Raw genomic sequence first — 18811 nt, 5'->3', positions numbered from 1 at the left:
GAAGTCTGTTCATCTATTCATTAAAAAAGTATTTAGGGGTCCTTTGAAAGTTTTTTTTAAACCTTAAACGCTCTTAATAGAGTAACAATAACTTCATAAATCACCCAGAAGTTAGTTCCTACCATTATTTTATGTACCAAATAATCTTCACTTTTTCCCCAGGGATGTTTTCTTAATGAAAAAAAAAAAACTTCACTATCAGCTTAATATTACTCTCAGTGTATTACAAAAAGAAGTACCCTGCTACCAAATGGCAGAGTCTCTCCTTTCCTCCTCTTACTTGCAAAGATGTGCTGATACTACTGGAGCACAACACAACTTGTATGAGCAAATGTGGAAGTCAGAAGACAAAGCAAATTGCAATCTTATTTTTTTTTTTTTAAATCCACTTTATAAATTAAGGAGAAGCATAAAGACATCAAAAGTGTCTGCACAACTGTTTGGATGATAAAACTTGTGATAAAGATGAGTTTTTTGCATTATTCTTCACTACAGAATGTGATGGGAACTTGTCATACATTTTTCTGATACTAAGAATTTGAATTTACTGTAGGAAGTAAAAATAAAAAGAACTTTAAAAATCTAGTCAGTGTTGCTGGTTCTATTAATAGATACAGGTTAAAAAGTTAGGAATTGAAAAGATCATTAGGGGTGTACAATTATCTTAATATTATGTAAATAAGTGGCATAGCTTTCTGATCACAGTTATGGTCATCAAACTTTAAAAAAAAAGCAAAACAGGTGGATTTCAGAGACAGGGAGAGAAACAATCAGCAGCACAAAGTCTCTAACAAACTTTGACACACTTTTGTTTAGGCAATAAAAAACAAGAAGATATTCAAAAGTATAGGGAAAAATGAACTACACTCAAATGTGTAGTGGTAACTGCTATTTCTCTTCTGTCATGAAAAAGAATAAAGGATGTATTCAGTAATATTAAAGCAAATGAAAAGAAAATACTTTTCTATGCTGTGATTTGTTAGCTTGCAGAATCTGTCAGGTTCTATCCTAGAAACTAAAACCTTTTCATGTTTCACATGAGGACTAAGTGCTTAGCTGAACAAACAGAACAGCCACATGCATTTCAAAATATAAACAAAATAAATTTAGAAATACTGGTGCTAAATAAATTTTTTCTAAAAAAACTCCATATATAAAGGTTCTCAAGGCTTTAAGGTAGAACTCAGATAACATTGGGATAAAACTTCTGTTTGGGAAAGATTAACACAAAATCCGTAAGCAGTGATTCTTAAACAGCATATGGTATTATTACATAATGGTCATCCCTGAAAGGAGGAGCATACTAGTCAGATCAAGTACTATAACTCTAAATTTAACCCCTGGGGTATTATTCTTAGTCTTAGTCTGGTCTTCCTCTGACAGTTTGAAGGTAAACTTCTCTCTGTTTTTCTTCATGTATCTCATCCATTCCCCACTAAACCTGTAAATCTTTTGTATTATTCCTAATTAAAACCAATCATAATCAGTTCTGCCCTCTTAGTAAAAACAAAAGGAATCTGATGGGACCAATGGCATGGCACTTTACTTGTGCCTGTGTCTCTAAATATATGTTTTATTCAAATGCTTGCAGAGGATTTGAATCCATCCACATAACCCAGGGCTGTTGAAGTACCTCTGGGCTCTGATCACAACTCATTAGATATTCAGGAAACTAAGATAGCCCAGAAGCAAGTCTGTAATTATGTGCTGCCTTCCTATCTTAAGTTTATGTCAGACCTTGATGCTTCGGTGTTGATCTTTTTAAGTGAGCTTCTTGGTTCTTTTTAATGAATTAGCTATGGAAAAATCATTGAGATAATTATAGTAACGCATGGAAACACATCATTAGCACATGCAATTACCCCATTTACAACTTAATTACACTGTGTAATATTCTACAATATTTTTACTGACAACACAGGTTGAATTATGCCTTTTTTAAAGTGCAATGTATATTTTAAAGATCAATGCATATTTTATTTTATAGGCATGCCAGATTGTTTAATCATGGATAATTTTTACTTTCAGTACAGATAAATTTGCTTTTGAACCAACATTTTGTAATTCAATATATTCTTTTAATCTCAGCACTGAAACACAACCACAACAATCTGCTTATTTCTACACAGCCATCAAAGTATCTTCTTATGAGGGAAAAAAAAATTACTTTAAGGGGCTGCATTTCAAGATTTTTCTATTTCTTTCAATATATAAGAACCCATTTCATTTAAATGAAATAAATGAGAAAACTTCTATTGACTTTTGCAGACAAAGCTCAAGTCTCTTTTATAAGGCCAAACAGAATTCTTGGTTATTTGTAAAAATTCTTGTATGATCAACATAATGAATTTCAGGTAACAGAGCACATCAACATCAAAACAATTCCTGTTCTGTATTGTTTATAAATCAAAAGAGATTTAAGATGCAATTCAAGAATTTTCATATCCAGCCCACATCTCATTTATAAGAACGAACAGAGCAAATTGTGACATTCAGCTGCTTAAGTTATTAGTTCTATTATATCTGAACACTGTCTGAATATAGAGTAATCTAGGATTATGCAGCCCAATACTTCAGCTAATGCTTCCCTCATGCACACCATTAAAATTTTCTTCAGAAATAAAACCATGTCTATATTCTTACCTAAAACATCCAATCCAAGGGTTTTTGCTAGATCTCTTACACCATCAGCTCCAAAAATGTGTGTCTCATGATTACATTTGGGACACTGGAAAACACTCATATTTTGAACCAGTCCTAAAACCTGGTAAAGAAAGGAACGTTCAAACCTAGGATTCAAGCACCGATGTTTCTAACATTCATCTCTGATAATGAAGATTATTAACAAAGAATCAAAACAGTGCATTCATATTTATAATGGGAAGTAGCAGTATTATCAGACTCATTAATATCATTATCAACTCTTATTAGTTGTTTCAGTAGCATTATCATTTGTGCATTATTTCAATTTTTTCACATTTTCACCTCTCAAATATTAACAAACATATATAACACAAAGTATCTCTTATACACACTGATCTTTCCAAGAATATTCTGCCAGCATTTCAGTTTTGAACTCTGAATACTGGAAGAATTTTCATGTTGTGTTTTACATTTTGTAATTTGCAGTTTCAGGAAACACAAAACAAAAACATAACATTGCAGGAAATGACACAATCAGATATGCTTTTAAGGTATTTTTGTAACTTATCCTGTAGGGAAACGCTTTAAAAAAGAATCAGATTTGCTATTCTTCTGTAGAGCAGAAACACACTTTAAAGATCAAACAAAAGAAATAATTATGTGAAACTGTGTGACAAAAACCACAGCATAAAAATCTACTACACATAAATTGGGCACCCGTTTGTTGATACTAGGTGTTCAACATCATCCTTGTAAAATATGTCAAACGAAAATTTGCCAAATACTGCACTTAAATGTCTTCTTTCATAATGTACAGTAATGCTAATGACAGCACTGATCTCATCTACCTAGTATACAAGACTGTTCATTGAGATTTACATGTTGTCTAGATACATCACACACAATATAGCCAAGTTTTAAAAATAGGAAAACATATTTTTAAATACAAAAAAGTGTTATTTACTTTATAGTATTTCATACTTTCAAATTTCCCTGAGCCTTCTAGTTTTGTGCTTGAACAAGCTGACCTAGTTATTAAAGGAGTATCACATCCACTGTGCTAACGAAGCACGTCTAAAAATATACACCAATATACAACATAACCAACAAATATTAGGTTAATTAAGAGTGAACGTACAACTTTTGGCATCAAAAGTGTAAATAAAAAAGCATGTTATGTACAATATCTTAATTAAAATTTCTATCTAACATAAAAATTATCAAAAGATGATTACTTGTTTCTTCCATATCACCATCACGTGTTTCACACTATTTTCTAAGAAGTCTTCCTTTACTTATGCAATACTTTCAGAGTGGTTAAAGCAAAAAACCAACAACAAAAAAAACCCAAAACAAACAGAAAAAAATATTACCTACTTTCAATTTAACATCACAGTCTTTTCCTATGCTCTCCCAGAGACTGACAGAGAAGCAAGAGGAACAGGCTTCTATTTTCTGGCACTTTATTACAGATAAGTTTCTCACCCAGTTCTTAAACTTAGACATGAAATACTATATGGCCAATGGTAACAGGTACAGGGTTAGTGAAAAGGGATCTCTACAGCCACAGTCTTCTACTAATGACCTCTGAGCAGGCATTCATACTGCTCTCCTTAAAGTCATAGAATTTTCACTGTGTTGGTAAACTGGAGAACACTGGAAGAAGTATCGTTTGACAACTGAAAAATAGTATTTTAATTAGGATACAGTGAAACTATTTTCTGCAACGCAAGCAAAAAGGGAACTTGACACTTGTAATTTAAATGAATTAATTCATTTTCAGGTATTTTGGGCTTTGAACTTTCTGTTCTCCTCAAAGCAGTCATATAACATCTACGATTCAGCAAATTCTCAAAGAAAAAGTTATGTAGTTTACTATTGTTTTGTGACCAGCTAAGAACTATTACAGAGTTTTTGATCTACCACAGTTAATACAAATGCTGAGATACAGTTGTATGCCCAGTGCTGTATCAGTATTACAGATCTTATTCACTGTCCTTTTCTGTTTTCATTTCAACAGATGTTATTGCAAATGACATTTCAGCATTACACAATCATTTTTATTTTTGGAGTGTTCTTTCTACCTGCCAGCCACTGATTAGTATATATTGATTTATACATAAATTATTCTTCTGGAATATTAAGATATTTTTTCTGAATATTAATTACCATATATAAACATCCAGTTTAATTATAGAATCTGTGCAAACATATACAACTTTAGCCCTGAAGTGTATTTTTAACATGCATATTTCTGTAGATATATTTACAGACAGAAGATAGTACTATGATCTTCAGAGCTTTTAAATCTCCAAAGGAATGGGTCTTTTTAATGAAGTCAATAGTAACTACCATTTCCCTGCTCAAATAATAGATCTGTAATTGCTTCAAAGCTGCTGCACAATCTAACCCCTAAGTATGCATGAATCCTCTTCTAATCCTTCATGAGTTCCTTTCCCTGTATATTTCTTGGCAAACTTGGTTTAGTAATGACATGAAAATGAATATGATGAGCTACACTGCAATAGAGGAGGTAACCTATGGCAGTGGAGGATAGTTAGCACGGCACAGAACTGAATTTCATTTAGTCAAATCATTATTTTAAACAGTGAAGAGACATCTATCAAGAAACAACAGGAAATGAAGAAATCTTCATTTGGAGTTGTCTGCAGAGATACTGTTTCTGAATGTTCAAATATTTCTTACTTTCAGTTAACCTGAAATTATGATATTTTGGAAGAAATCATATTTTTTTCTGATTAGGAGGAGGAAGTGGACGAGGCCTTCTACGAACAGTTGAGAGCTGCCTCACAGTCTCAGCCCTTGGTCCTCATGGGGGACTTCAACCACCCTGATATTTGCTGGCAAAGCCACTCAGCCAAGTACACACAGTCCACGAGTTTCCTACAGATTGTTGATGACAACCTTCTGTCACAGGTGGTTGAGGAACCAACAAGGAGGGGTGTGCTGCTGGAACTGGTGCTGACAAATAAGGAGAGTCTGGTTGGAGATGTGAAGGTTGGAGGCAACCTTGGCTGCAGTGACAATGAGATGATAAGAGTTCAAGATCCTGTGTGGAAGAAGCAGGGCATCAACCAGGAGTGTGACCCTGGATTTCAGGTGAGCTGACTTTGGCCTCTTCTGCTTGGAGAGATCTCATGGGATAAGATCCTAGATGGTAGAAGTGCCCAAGAGAGCTGGTAGATCTTCAAGCACCACTTCCTCCAAGTCCAGGATCATGTGTAGACAAGTGGGAAAAGGAGGAAGAAGTCCTCCATAGATGAACAAAGATCTGCTGGGACAACTAAGGGAGAAAGTAGACATCTATGAGAGGTGGAAACAGGGCCTGATTTCTTGGGAAGAGTATAGGAACTTTGCCAGAGCATGCAGGGGTGCAACCAGGAAGGCTAAAACCCTTCTAGAATTAAATCTGGCCAGGAAAGTAAAGGAAAACCAGAAGGGGTTTTTCAGGTACATCAACAGCAAAAGGAAGATGAGGGGAAATGTAGGCCCGCTGCTGAACACAGAGGGTGCCCTGGTGACAAAGGATGCAGAGAAGGCTGAACTACTGAATGCCTTCTTTGCGTCAGTCTTTACGGCCAAGGCTGGCCCTTGGGAAGCCCAATACAGCAAGAATAGAAGGATGGTCTGGACAACAGAGGACTTTCCCTTGGTGGACAAGGAAGAACTTGAAGACTTGTTGGCCAAGCTTAACATTCAAGTCAATGGGTCCTGATGGGATGCATCCAAGAGTGCTGAGGGAGCTGGCTGAAGTGGTTGCTAAGCTGCTCTCCATCATTTTTGAAAAATCATGGAGGACAGGTGAGGTGCCTGAGGACTGGAGAAAGGCCAATGTCACTCCAGTCTTCAAAAAGGGCAAGAAGGACGACCTGAGAAACTACAGGCCAGTCAGTCTCACCTCGATCCAAGGAAAGGTGATGGAACAACTCACTCTGAATATTGTCACTACACCTATGAAGGCAAAGACAGTTATCAAGGGGAGTCAGCATGGATTCACCAAGGGGAAACCCTGTTTGACCAACCTGATAGTCTTCTATGAGGACATAACTGGCTGGCTAGATGAGGGGAGAGCAGCAGATGTCATCTACCTTGACTTCAGCAAGGCTTTTGACACTGCCTCCCATTACATCCTCATCAGAAAACTCAGGCAGTGTGGCTTGGATGAGTGGACAGTGAGGTGGATCGAGAGCTGGCTGAATGACAGAGCCCAGAGGGTGGTGATCAATGGCACAGAATTGAGTTGGAGGCCTGTGGCCAGTGGAGTTCCACAGGGGTTGGTTCTGGGGCCAGTCTTGTTCAACATCTTCATCAATGGCCTGGATGAGGGCACAGAGTGTACCCTCAGCAAGTTGGCTGATGACACCAAACTGGGAGGACTGGCTGATTCCCCAGAAGGCTGTGCTGCCATTCAGCAGGATCTCGACCGGCTTGAGAGTTGATCAGAGATGAACCTCATAAAGTTCAAAAAGGACTAATGCAGAGTCCTGCATCTGGGGAGGAGCAACCCCAAGCACCAGTAAATGCTGGGGATGGACCTGCTAAAGAGCAGCTCACCAGAAAGGGACCTGGGAGTCCTGGTTGATAATAAACTCAACAAGAGCCAGGAATGTGCCCTCGTGGCCAAGAAGGCCAATGGCATCCTGGGATGCATCAAGAAGAGTGTGGCCAGTAGGTCGAGGGAGGTTCTGCTCCCCCTCTGCTCTGCCCTGGTGAAGCCTCATCTGGAGTCCTGTGTCCAGTTTTAGGCTCCTCAGTGCAAGAGGGACAGAGAACTTCTGGAGAGAGTCCAGCAAAAGACCACCAAGATGATCAGGGGACTGGAGCATCTTCATTATGAGGAAAGGCTGTAAGAACTGGGGCTGTTCAGCCTGGTGAAGATGAGACAGAGGGAGGAGCTCCTTAATACTTACATAAAAGGTGTATGTCAGAAGAGTGGGGCAACAGTTTATTCTGTAGTGTCCAGTGATAGTAAAAGGGGTAATGGAAAAAGGCTGGAACACTTAAATTTAAGGAAAAGCTTCTTTCCTGTGAGGTTGAGGGAGCCCTGGCACAGACTGCCCAGGGAGGGTGTGGTGTCTCCTTATCTGGAGGTCTTCAAAATTTGCTTGGATGCATTCCTGTGTAACCTGATCTAGGTGGATCTGCTTGAGCGGGGGAGTTGGACTAGATGATATCTAAATCTTCCAAGTCCTACCATTCTTTTGACTCTGTGTGAAGTTGTCCATCAAAAATTACATAACTAGGCTTTCTTTATATCCTTTGACTTAGTTTACACTTAGAAATCTAATACATTGCCAGCAGCTGCTTTTACACAGAAGTAAATGACACATCTGTACTGATGTACATATAAGGTCAAAATAAAATGAAGCACTGCCAGGAAAAAAGTACAACCTTATGACTGACTCAAGAGTATTCTAAGTGAGCATCTGGCACAACAGCTTCGCTGTGACTTTTCATCTGATTTAGAAAGATCAGAAAATTTCAACAAATAAAAACAGATAATATTTAATATCTTATCTGCTACTAGTCAAAGTAACCGCAGTCAAGCCTATCCCTAGAATGCAAAATTTTCTTAAAGACTCTTCAAAATTCTCTTCAAAGAATATTGAACAAAATAGATGCAGATAGAAATCTCAGTATTTTCTCATCAAATCCAAAGGAAAATTCAGCAAAGTACTCAACACAAATTTATTTGAAGAATATAATTTTACATAGTTTTAGCAAACCCAAGCATGAAATAAAAAAAACCCATTCCATATGTTATTCTTCTGTTATAAATATTTGGGGTTTCTTCCAGAAGCAAATTATAAATGCTACAATAATTTTGGTGCAAATATGCTTTAGGAATAGTTAATAAGAAGAAATTTATCAATGTGTTTCTTTTGTTAAGCTATTCTGTAATTTAAAACAAAAAGTGATAGCAGCTACTTCAAAGCGGGTTGTTTGCATTTTTCAAATTAACAAAGTGCTGTCTATGAAAGAAATTTCCTTTCTTAATGAAGAGTAGAAACAATCTTCACACAGGTAATCAAGAAAATATCTTTTTTAAGTATAGTAAATGTCTTTTTTCCTTACCGTTTAAGATAGGGAAATCAACCACATATGTCAAATGAAAAATTAATCTCTTCATGAACATATTCTTGAGTATAATATTCAGTTACTTAGCAACTTGTAGCACACATAGAAAATATTGAGTTAAAGATGTAACCCTGTTTAATATTTTCTCCCAATCCATATGAATATTGGATATTTTTAAATTTTGCATTTCCCAAATAAGCAAGTTGCCATATAAGCTATAAACCTCATAAAAACCCAAAGTGTTGTAGACTTGCTTCTCCACATCATGACAGTCACAGAGCCTTTCAATTGCCAAAGTTAAAATTAGGTACACACATACCTCCCCAAAATCTTTAATTTCCTTCTTAAAATACACAAATACATGATTTTTCCACATTTTAAGAAACTTTGGATTATAAGCTCCAACATAGTGTTGAAGGGGACACACAATAAGGATACAGTAAGACAATATAATTGGAAAACACACAATAATTCATAAGATGACTCTGTTTAGAAGTCGGATCCATTCCCATTGATTAAACAAATTTAAAAGAAATTAAGTATTGTTCAGACTTTGACAAGAAAATTCTTTCCTTTCAGTTATAGCAAACTCCTGGTAAAGTTGTAAGATAGACTGTAACAATGAAATTCAATGAAATTCAACTGACTTCTGTATGGTTTGTTCATATTGCAGTATATGGATTTTTTTTTATGTTTTGGAAAAACAAATCTACTAGGAATTTTAACGTATAAGCTTACAGGTATGTGGACTTTTCTAAACATTTCCGCTCCTTTGCGTGCATCCAATAAAGCCACGTCTTGTGGAGTAGACACGATCACAGCTCCTGGGAAAAGAAAACATTAAATCCCATTAAAATGTGTATTATTAATTATACTGTCAAATACTTTATCTGTTTAGTACATGCTAAACATTCAAAGTAGTAACACATCTATACGCTTCTTTTTTTTAAGGAAGAAAATGACACTAGGTTTTTTATTATGCAATGACCAAAATTACTGAGATATGATATGGAACAGCAGAAATAATTCCTATATTTTCATCACATATTTTTCTATGTAGAAACCATTTATATTTTCTAAATGAAAAAACTGATCTGGTTGTCATACAATCAATGATAGACGACAACATGGTCTGCATGCAGACAGGTGGCAGAGGTGCTGATATAGGAATATCTACCCCATGTCATAATTGCATTTAAAAGCTTTTGACTTAACAGTAGCCTTTTCCTAAAACCAGAAGGCAGCTGCCTGTAATCAGACTGTTGCTTTCTGAACCTGCTACACTTTAGATGCAAGCACTTACAGGTACAGTCTTGAACCAGATGGCACTAGATGAAACATCAGTGCATTTGCATGAATGATACCACAAAATAAGAGGCTAACTCATGCACACTTGCAATAAGTTAAAAAAAAGTGTAGTACTGGTCACTGTTAAGACATGGCTCCAGGTTACCTAATAATTAATACTCCCAAGAGTTACTAAGCATATAAAAAAGCTAACACTCTTTTGTCAAAGATTAGATTCTAAAGTAAGCCTACAGGTTAGTATCTTATCCTGTATCATTTCTTGATTAATACAGCCTGCAAAACCAATAAAGACATTATAATACTGCACATCACAACGAGCACCTTTTTGCATACACTCACAAGGTCTCACACTATTTTTTTGAAACTCACATGAAGAATCTGTTCATACTTAACCCTATCTAAAAAAATGCAATGTAAAAAGTGTGTTACTGCTCAATTGATTAACTGGTTTCACAGTGTCCATCCAGTTTCCAAATTATCTGTTATAAAAACACCTCTGCAGAGTCACGTAAAACCAGCTTCGCACAAGAAATTTATGCCAAATTTCACACTACTGGTAACTAAAACAGGCAATTTTAGATGCATGGGACAGAATTTCCTACTTGTCTGCAATTCCCAGCTCTTAGTGTACAGAGCAAAGGAAGAGGTGGGTAGATCTGCAGAGGCACACGACACTGGTTGGCGTTGCTGGCACAGGCCAGAACACCAGGAGTTTGGCATCCTGACAGCTCTGGCGGCGCAGGGAGATGGAGCCTTGTCCTATGCATCGGCCCCACAGTGCCTGCCGGCTGCCAAGTGGCATCTCGCCTGCCTGACAGCCAGCCGCTTCCAAACGCTGCCCGACAGCATGTTTCAGTGTTTTCAACCAGTGTTCTTAACCTCTAATTTGTGACAGAAAAATATAATCTGGCACTCTGCTCCTGAAAAGCTGACAATATCTGCCTTACATAATATTAGACACAAGTCCAAAACACTGAACAGCATATCTAATGTACTAAGCAAACACAATTCCCCTATTGTTAGCTAGAACTCTGGCATTCAAATAATTTGTTGTTTTTCTCAAGCCAACCTGTTTCCAATGACATCACAAAGAATTATGTGGAAGCCTTTTAGTTACATTCAAGTCACCTTAGCTCCCCATTTCACTAAGTGTAGGGTTCACTTTACAACTGACAGTGAAACACACAGGGCTAACTCCACTGAAGGAATGCACACATCCCTAAAAGCACAGTTGACAAGTAATTTAGATTAAATGTCCTTGAGTTCTCTGAGTATGTGTAAAACAAAGATCTTTCAATACACAGACAAACGTTTATTACTGCTTTCTTTTCAAACAATCTGGAAATTTGTGTCTTATGTGTATACTAATGTTTGTTGTTTCACACTTTTGTTCACACTTGTCTCTGAATATGCTGGCTCCATATTGTTCACATAGAAGCTTATATACGGTCAACAAAACTGAAGCCTACGTTTTTCAGTCCATCATGATTTATTTAAGAATTCAATAATTAGTATGGTGTGGACAGAGACTATGCACAATGAAAACATCCACTAGAACTACAAGCAGCTTATCCAAGAGACATTTTAGACTAACAAATTGTCATCCAAATGGAAAAAGCTAAAATTCAAAAAAAGCCAATGGCACATTGCAGAGTTTAGGCTGCTGCAAACATCAACGTCCTGTACAAAAAACTCTAGCTTCTGAAATACATTAATTAAAATTATGCTTATGGACAACCTGCATGGCTTCTCCCACAGAATGAAAGCCAAAATGGTCAAGAAGCTGCTGCTGAGGATGTAATAGATGTGTCTCTCCTATTTTCCCTTTCATTCTGAGACGTGTTACAAACAAAATTTTTTCACAGACAGCTTGTACTGACTTACAACAATGTCCTTCAAAAGAAGTATCTTTTGTCTTTCTTTAGTACAACTCCTAGTCCAGCAAACTCAACCTGAAGTTCAAGGATTCAAATTATTAGCAGCATTATTTCATCCACAACAACCAAACATGGTAAATGAGACTTTTCACGGTGCTCCACTCCCTAAATAAGTTTGCATATGTTTAATTCAGAAAGTGATTCAAATGATGAGCAAGAAAGAGCACAGCCCATGCTTTCTTATCTATCTTGGCTCCACATGGTTAACAGGAATATCAAACAGTGAAGAGTTATTTTGATCAATAAAGTATTGAAATATGACTGAATTCATGCACACAGCATGTCTCTCAAAGCTATATGTGCAATGTTTACACAAACCTCTGTCTGAATGAGGCAAACTAAGGCTGACAAATTGAAAAGAAGTTGCAGAAACTATGCTAACACACTGCACATTTAAACATACTATAAATTCTATGTTTGTAGTTCTCTGAAGAATAATTTCTGTGCCTTGAGTACATTAAGGATATCTAAGTTGAGCATATTTAGGTTTAACTGACATATCTACTTACTCATGCTTTCCATTTATTTCTATAACTTCAGTGTATTTCTGTTGACAAAAAGCTGACGCACGTTTCATGAGTAAAAACTATGCTAACCACATTTTTAATCCTTAGCATGCATAAAATATATAGACAGAACTAACAGTAGCCTCTAACACTGAAGTTTGCCTTTCTTTTTTAATCCCAGATCTTTAATCCTTAGTAAAAGAAAGGTAGACCTACACACTCATACTTCTGATGGACTGGCATTCAGGAAATTACAAATGCCAAAGCAGTCTGTAATTTCTGTGTATAGAAAACACCACCTACATTCACTGCATCATTAAGGTTTGCATTAGAAGTTCTGGGTTTTAAGGCATAAAGTGGAATCTCCCCAGGCTTTAGCTGGAGTTTGTATTCAAGCCAAAAACGGAGTTCTAAAAAGCAGATGAGAAGCAGCAGTTTAGAAGGTCTACCTTAGGATGAAAGGGATTCCTCTAACATAACTCTTTTTTTTTTTTTCTGGTGTCTTCAAAGTCAGACTTCAGAATCGGGCTACGTGCATGTCATTCAGACAGGTGATTAAGCACTCCTCCACACACAAGTCTTACAGCCAAAAACCTGTGGCACGAAGTATAACTTACCAGAAAGACTAACAAATAGAGCTCTGGAGGATAAAGACACAGAAAGATATGCTGCATTCTTCCAGTAATTGCATCTGCTGACTGACAGGCACTGAACATTCTTGCAAGGACTACATTCAAGCCTCAGCATGGGTATAGATAGCCAGATCTGACCACATCACTCATGCTTTCGTAGTTTTTGCTACCGTTTCCACTGCAGCAATTTCAAGCTTCTAGGCAAAACTTCAAGTTATAAATAGTCTGGTGAATCTGAATCTTCTCTACCACTGCTCTTGAGTCCTTCTCACTTTCTGTTAAATTTCTTGTTACTTCATGGGTAATACGTGCTTTTGCACTTGAAGATGCAGAACAAGACCTTGCAAGAACAAAGACTTCTGTCTTTGCTAGAATTTCGGTTGGTGATGATTATAGAGACACTAACATAACTGTCCATCTCCTTGGATAAACCTTGTAAATAAGTTCCTTTAGCTTGTGTGTGTGATATCTCATTACAACAATTAACTTAAAATAATCACTAGTGTGATTTTGCCTTAAGTGATCCTTACTTGACACTCATAACATAGCTTAGCATTGTCCCAAAGGTTGGATCCTGGCTGTGTCACATTCCCAGCATGCTCACTACCTTCTTCTTGCCAGAGTCTGAACAATTGCTCTGACGGTATATATTTCCAACAGCCACACGGCCTCTTCTGTCCAAGAACTGACAAGTAATTAGAGATTGGGACACAGGAAAAGAGGACATAAATCTTAGAGTAAACTTCTTCCTGGCAAAAGGAACTGTCAGTGAAACCACTGAGCAGAGGAATATCACAAGTTGAATAAAGTTGTCACGCTGAAGTTAAACTGCCCTCATCTTGCTGATAAGTAAGTAGTATAAGATCCATTTCACACTAGATGACACAGAGAAAGATGTGGAAAGACAACTTGCATTGTGTTAAAAGGTTTGGTTTTGGTCATGGCAAACTGAATACATATGTCACACTAATACAATTTACAATACAATAGTTTTTTAGCAAAGTGAAAACACTAAAAACATTTGTAATAACATCTGTGAACAGGCATTATTTGCAGGGTATAGGCATAAAATAAAAAGCTACTCCATCACAGACACTCTGCCACTTTCCACTTTTCCTTAGTTATCGGAATTAGCAATTTTCTGCTCTACTCCATTCTGCCTCCTGCTTTCAAGGGCATTTGCCAATCATGTCCAGATTATAATAAGCATAGTACTAGGGAAGAGCAAAGTCCAAATAGGCTCTTTGACAAGTGAATATGATTTTTTTTTTTAATGAAAGGTCCTAATCCAAAGAGGAAAACTGAGTGAAAGAGTGATTCTACTACAGAAAAAAGACAACACTAAGACTACTTCAATCACCTCCAAAACCCATTCTGTTTTTTGCTTTTTCCCCCAGAGGTAGGAGTGGCAGGGGCAGATTTTAACATTTATTTTTTCAGAAGAAATTGCGAGAGAAGAGAATGCAGCACCATTATTCATATGGATTTCTCTCATCTTTTGCAATTGTCAGCTGAAAACTATGCTCCTTTATTCTTCCTATTCAGAATAATTGGTCTAAAAAAACCTGAGGCAATTGCAGCTAATCTAGCACTTTACATACACTTAGCCACTGTTGCCAGACCTCAGACAACTTCAGTTTTTAAAGCCTCTATACTTCACAGCTTTTTTCACCCAATACCTGGAAACTATTTTTCAGGAATTACAAAATTCAAAGAACTTGCACTGAATATACAATCACTTCAGCTTGGAGAGGCAATGTGTGTTAAATCAGTTTCTATGAGCCAAGAGTTAATTTTAAATTTATATTGAAAGAGTGTGAGCCATTAATGTGTAAACTCATTTGGTCTCTAAATTAAGTTTGCAGAGTCTACTGAGTATGACAATTCATAATGAAGTATCAGGAGTGTCCAAAGCTAAGATAACCCTGATGATAATTTGCATTTGTCAACTACATTTTTTTCTGACAACAGAAGCAAATTATTTCAGCATATAAACTATATTTGCATGGATACAAGGAACTATTTTAAAATTCCCACTGTGTGACTGTTTTCTTTGTTTTTCAATCTATCCTAAACCTACGTTCTTTACATCTCAAGCGGTTACTTAAAATATCAAAATACAACATGAAAGAAAGAGTAAGCCCTACAAAAAAATCTGATAGTAAAAACATTTGCTATTCAAAAATAAAGTAAAATTTACTATTACCAACGTGGCTTCAATAAAATAGCTTCAAAAACTTACTGTAGAAACTAATGATGTGCCTCCTCCATAAAAGAAGCAAGCAAGCTCAGAAATGGCAAAAAGCTCTGTATGTTATTGTTAAACTAAAAGGAAAGAAGATCAGATGCCTTGCAACTGTGATGTGCATCAAAGTAAGAGATATTCAACAAGGGGCAAAGAGACACTTAGACAAAGAGCAGTGACAGAATACAGATGCACCTCTAATCTTAATCATCTCCTACACATAACTTGTATTGCAGCATTCGGGGGTGGTTTTTTTTGATCATTTCTCTTCAGAAAAGCCAAAAGAGCACAGCACTGTATCTACTCATCTTACAATTTTAGTTAAATTAAAAGATACCCTTATTTCACAAATCACAATTGCTTTCCTCACTAATTCATGCATTGTTTTATAAAACATCAATAGTATTTTCTTTCTAAAAATCTGATTTGCAATTGTCTCTTTACTGTTTTTAACGCTCACTTCTGAACAGGCAGTCTGGAACTTCTTATACATTATTAAGGCAGCATTCAGTTCTCTTAAGTCCCATACCCTGTTATAAAAAAACTGTGAACAAGGCTACACCCTGGTCTGTGTGACACTGACATAAATATGAGTAGTTTAGTTTATCAGTTTCTTATGTCGCTTTTCATTCAGAATTTTGAAATGTCAAGTGTCTGTATCTCTCTACTCTTTCCTTTTCTATGTACATATTTGAATAGAAATAAGACTTTCAACACTTAATCACTAAAGACATAAATAAGGGGCTTTTTGTTTTTATCTAAACCTATCAAAATGCCTCTATCAAAAGAAACTTTATTGATTACAATTCTTTTTCATATTTGAAGCAACAAACACTCCTTTGGCAAATATTTCAACCCTATTTGCAGAAGTCATTCAGGAAATAATTAAGGTCTATATATTGCTAAAAGATGCAATTATTAGGAAAAATTACACCTTTTATAAGATAAGGTAATAAAAGGATAGTAGGAACTCTGTACTATGTTGATTTTAAACTGAAAAGGTGACAAAAGTCATTCTGTGTATGTCTAGCAATGGCAATGTTTCTGCTTTCATAGAACTGAAGAAAAATATAAAATAGTATTCACACGGCTTTCACTTTGCTTATCTTGCCTAATTGTCTTTTCCAATTCTTATTAACAGACTTTTTAGGGGTTATTATTATAAGATTATAATAATACATGGTTTGTGTGGCAAAAAAAAAAAAAACCAGTCGAAACAACAAATGCACCTTACTTCCAAAAGGTGGGAAAATCAAGATCACTGAAATAAAGAACAAAGCCTTGTATAAAAACAAAGTCTCCTGTATGAACACAGTTCAGCCCAATGCCCGTTACTGTAATTCTAAAGGATTGTTTGGTAAGACATGAAATTATTTGGTTGTCTCAGTCCACTTGCCACCGGACAGCTGTGTATTTCTAATGGTCTTCACTGTCATGGCATCTCAATATCCAAAGAAAACTGTGACATGACAAAGCCTAGCAGATGAAACAATTCCAGTATTAACCTGGAGTTGGTTCTGTCAATGAGATAAAGTGTCACAGTCTCTAGAGCTGTCAAGCTGTCACACTTTGATAACGCAGACTTCACTTTCACGTTAATGAAGGAAGGGCAGTAGACAGCCTAATGTACCTAATGGACAGTCTCCACAGTGCAGCTTCTCTCTGAGGAAGAAACACTTGTGCGGGGCTCTGAGACTGCCTCTGGAACAGAGACACCTCTGCTGCTGCCCACACAGCCTTTGCATTCTAAACTTCTCTCACAGTCTTTAGGGAGGCTATTCCTCCATCTCTGATGTTTTTTATTAATTTGATTTACGTCTCCTTTATCTAAATAATCAGATACACACGCTTAGATTTCTCAATTTAGTGGCTAGGTAATGCAAAGGACTCACAAGCCTTATTTCTCATAATATCATTATTTTATGCTGTATCTTTATAGCAAACATCATAATATCATCTAAAACTCCCTGTTTTAAAAGCTGGAAAATGTGTAAGGATGCCTCAAATTTTCCCAAACATGTATGTTTAATACATGACAAAGAACCCACTTCTGGACATGTCATGGAAAAAAATGAAAAAGAAGAGGAAAGTAGAAGTAAACAAGTAGAACAAAATAAAAAATATGTAATAAGAGACAATAAACAAAAGTCTTTTTTCTCCCGACTGACCCTGGATTTCTATTTGGAAAGCAGACTTGTATCTGAAGAAAGAAGAGGTGGTTGAGCAGAAATACATATATCACATTTTCAATCTATCGTATCAATTTTTATCCACTAGTTTGTTGAAGAATGATTGCAACATAAGGAAAGTTATGGATGACTAAAGAATAATATGCTAAATAAGATGCATCTGCTTGTAAGATGACTAAGAATAAAAAACAAAATCGTAAGTCACAACAGTTTCCTTTTCCATCTTCTTTTGAAGAAGTACCACCACAAAACTGTCACTCCTGTTGAAGTTGTGTGGGGCTGACATCCTCTTCAATGACAATTAGAATTGTAAGACATATTTTTTTGTTATTGCTTTTACCTATTAGGTATTGATCTAATCTCTTTTTGACTCCAGAAAGTTATGGTACCTGTGATGCAGAATAACAAAACAAGGTCTTAAAAATTAAAGCCCGATAACATTTGACACATCTTGTCAGTCCCTCTTGTATTGTCAGATGTTGAAATGATAGTTTTTAATATTTCATCTGGGCAAACGTCCCCAAAACAAAACACCTTTACCAGTGTGCTCTCACACAGACAAAAAAAAAAATTTACAAGGGGCTGGCAAAAACATGTGTGCAGGTTTTATAAATTGATTTAGAGATACAAAACTGTTCCACACTATGTATCCCTAGGAAGCCAGAGATAAATAATGAAGAAACCATAATGCAAATAACGTATCTCACATATGCATGCATCAAAGTACAAACTTTCATGCAAACCAGACAATGCACTTAACTAAGATATATATGCTCTCTCTGATGAAAAAGAGAAATTTTGCCACTAATACCATGACTATCCAAGACATCCTTAAAGATAAATGAAAAAACTGGAGAGGGAACAGAATGGCACAACATCAAATACTTTCTGTAAAAAAAAAAATAAAGCCAATATACAGCTTAAAATATGAATTGCAAGTGAAGATGAGGCCCATAAAACCAGTAGAATTCCATATACTGGTCCAAAGACATCATTATTAAGATTTGCAACACTGTCTTCTGTACTTTTGAAAGGAACAAGGCTGAAGAAAATAAAAGCATGCTGAATGAGGCTATGGACTGTCAGACACAGAAACAAAGAAAGAAGGGTTAAAAAAAAAAGCACAGTTCAAGCTGTAATACACAAAAAGAAACTCTTCCAATGAGAGTGAAAAATATGCACAATACATAACAAAGAAAATTCTTTATAAGTCACTAAGAACACAAGGCATTACAAATCTTATCACTCATTT

General features: G+C 36.2%; 1 protein-coding gene across 3 annotated transcripts in view; it reads right to left on the bottom strand.

Moving 5' to 3' along the window:
- Positions 1-18811, bottom strand: part of NUBPL (NUBP iron-sulfur cluster assembly factor, mitochondrial) — an 86578-nt gene that overhangs the window by 10823 nt on the left and 56944 nt on the right. For all 3 annotated transcript variants that reach the window (XM_061998726.1, XM_061998727.1, XM_061998728.1), the window contains 2 exons: positions 9481-9566; positions 2644-2764 (listed from right to left, as the gene is read on the bottom strand). In XM_061998726.1, coding sequence (XP_061854710.1) covers positions 2644-2764; positions 9481-9566 — 207 coding nt within the window. The remainder of the gene's footprint in view (positions 1-2643; positions 2765-9480; positions 9567-18811) is intronic.

This window comes from Colius striatus, chromosome 6 (genome assembly GCF_028858725.1).
Source record: "Colius striatus isolate bColStr4 chromosome 6, bColStr4.1.hap1, whole genome shotgun sequence".
NCBI lineage: Eukaryota > Metazoa > Chordata > Aves > Coliiformes > Coliidae > Colius > Colius striatus.
Note: the sequence above shows the minus strand (reverse complement) of the source record. Positions and strands in the feature narration are given on the sequence as shown.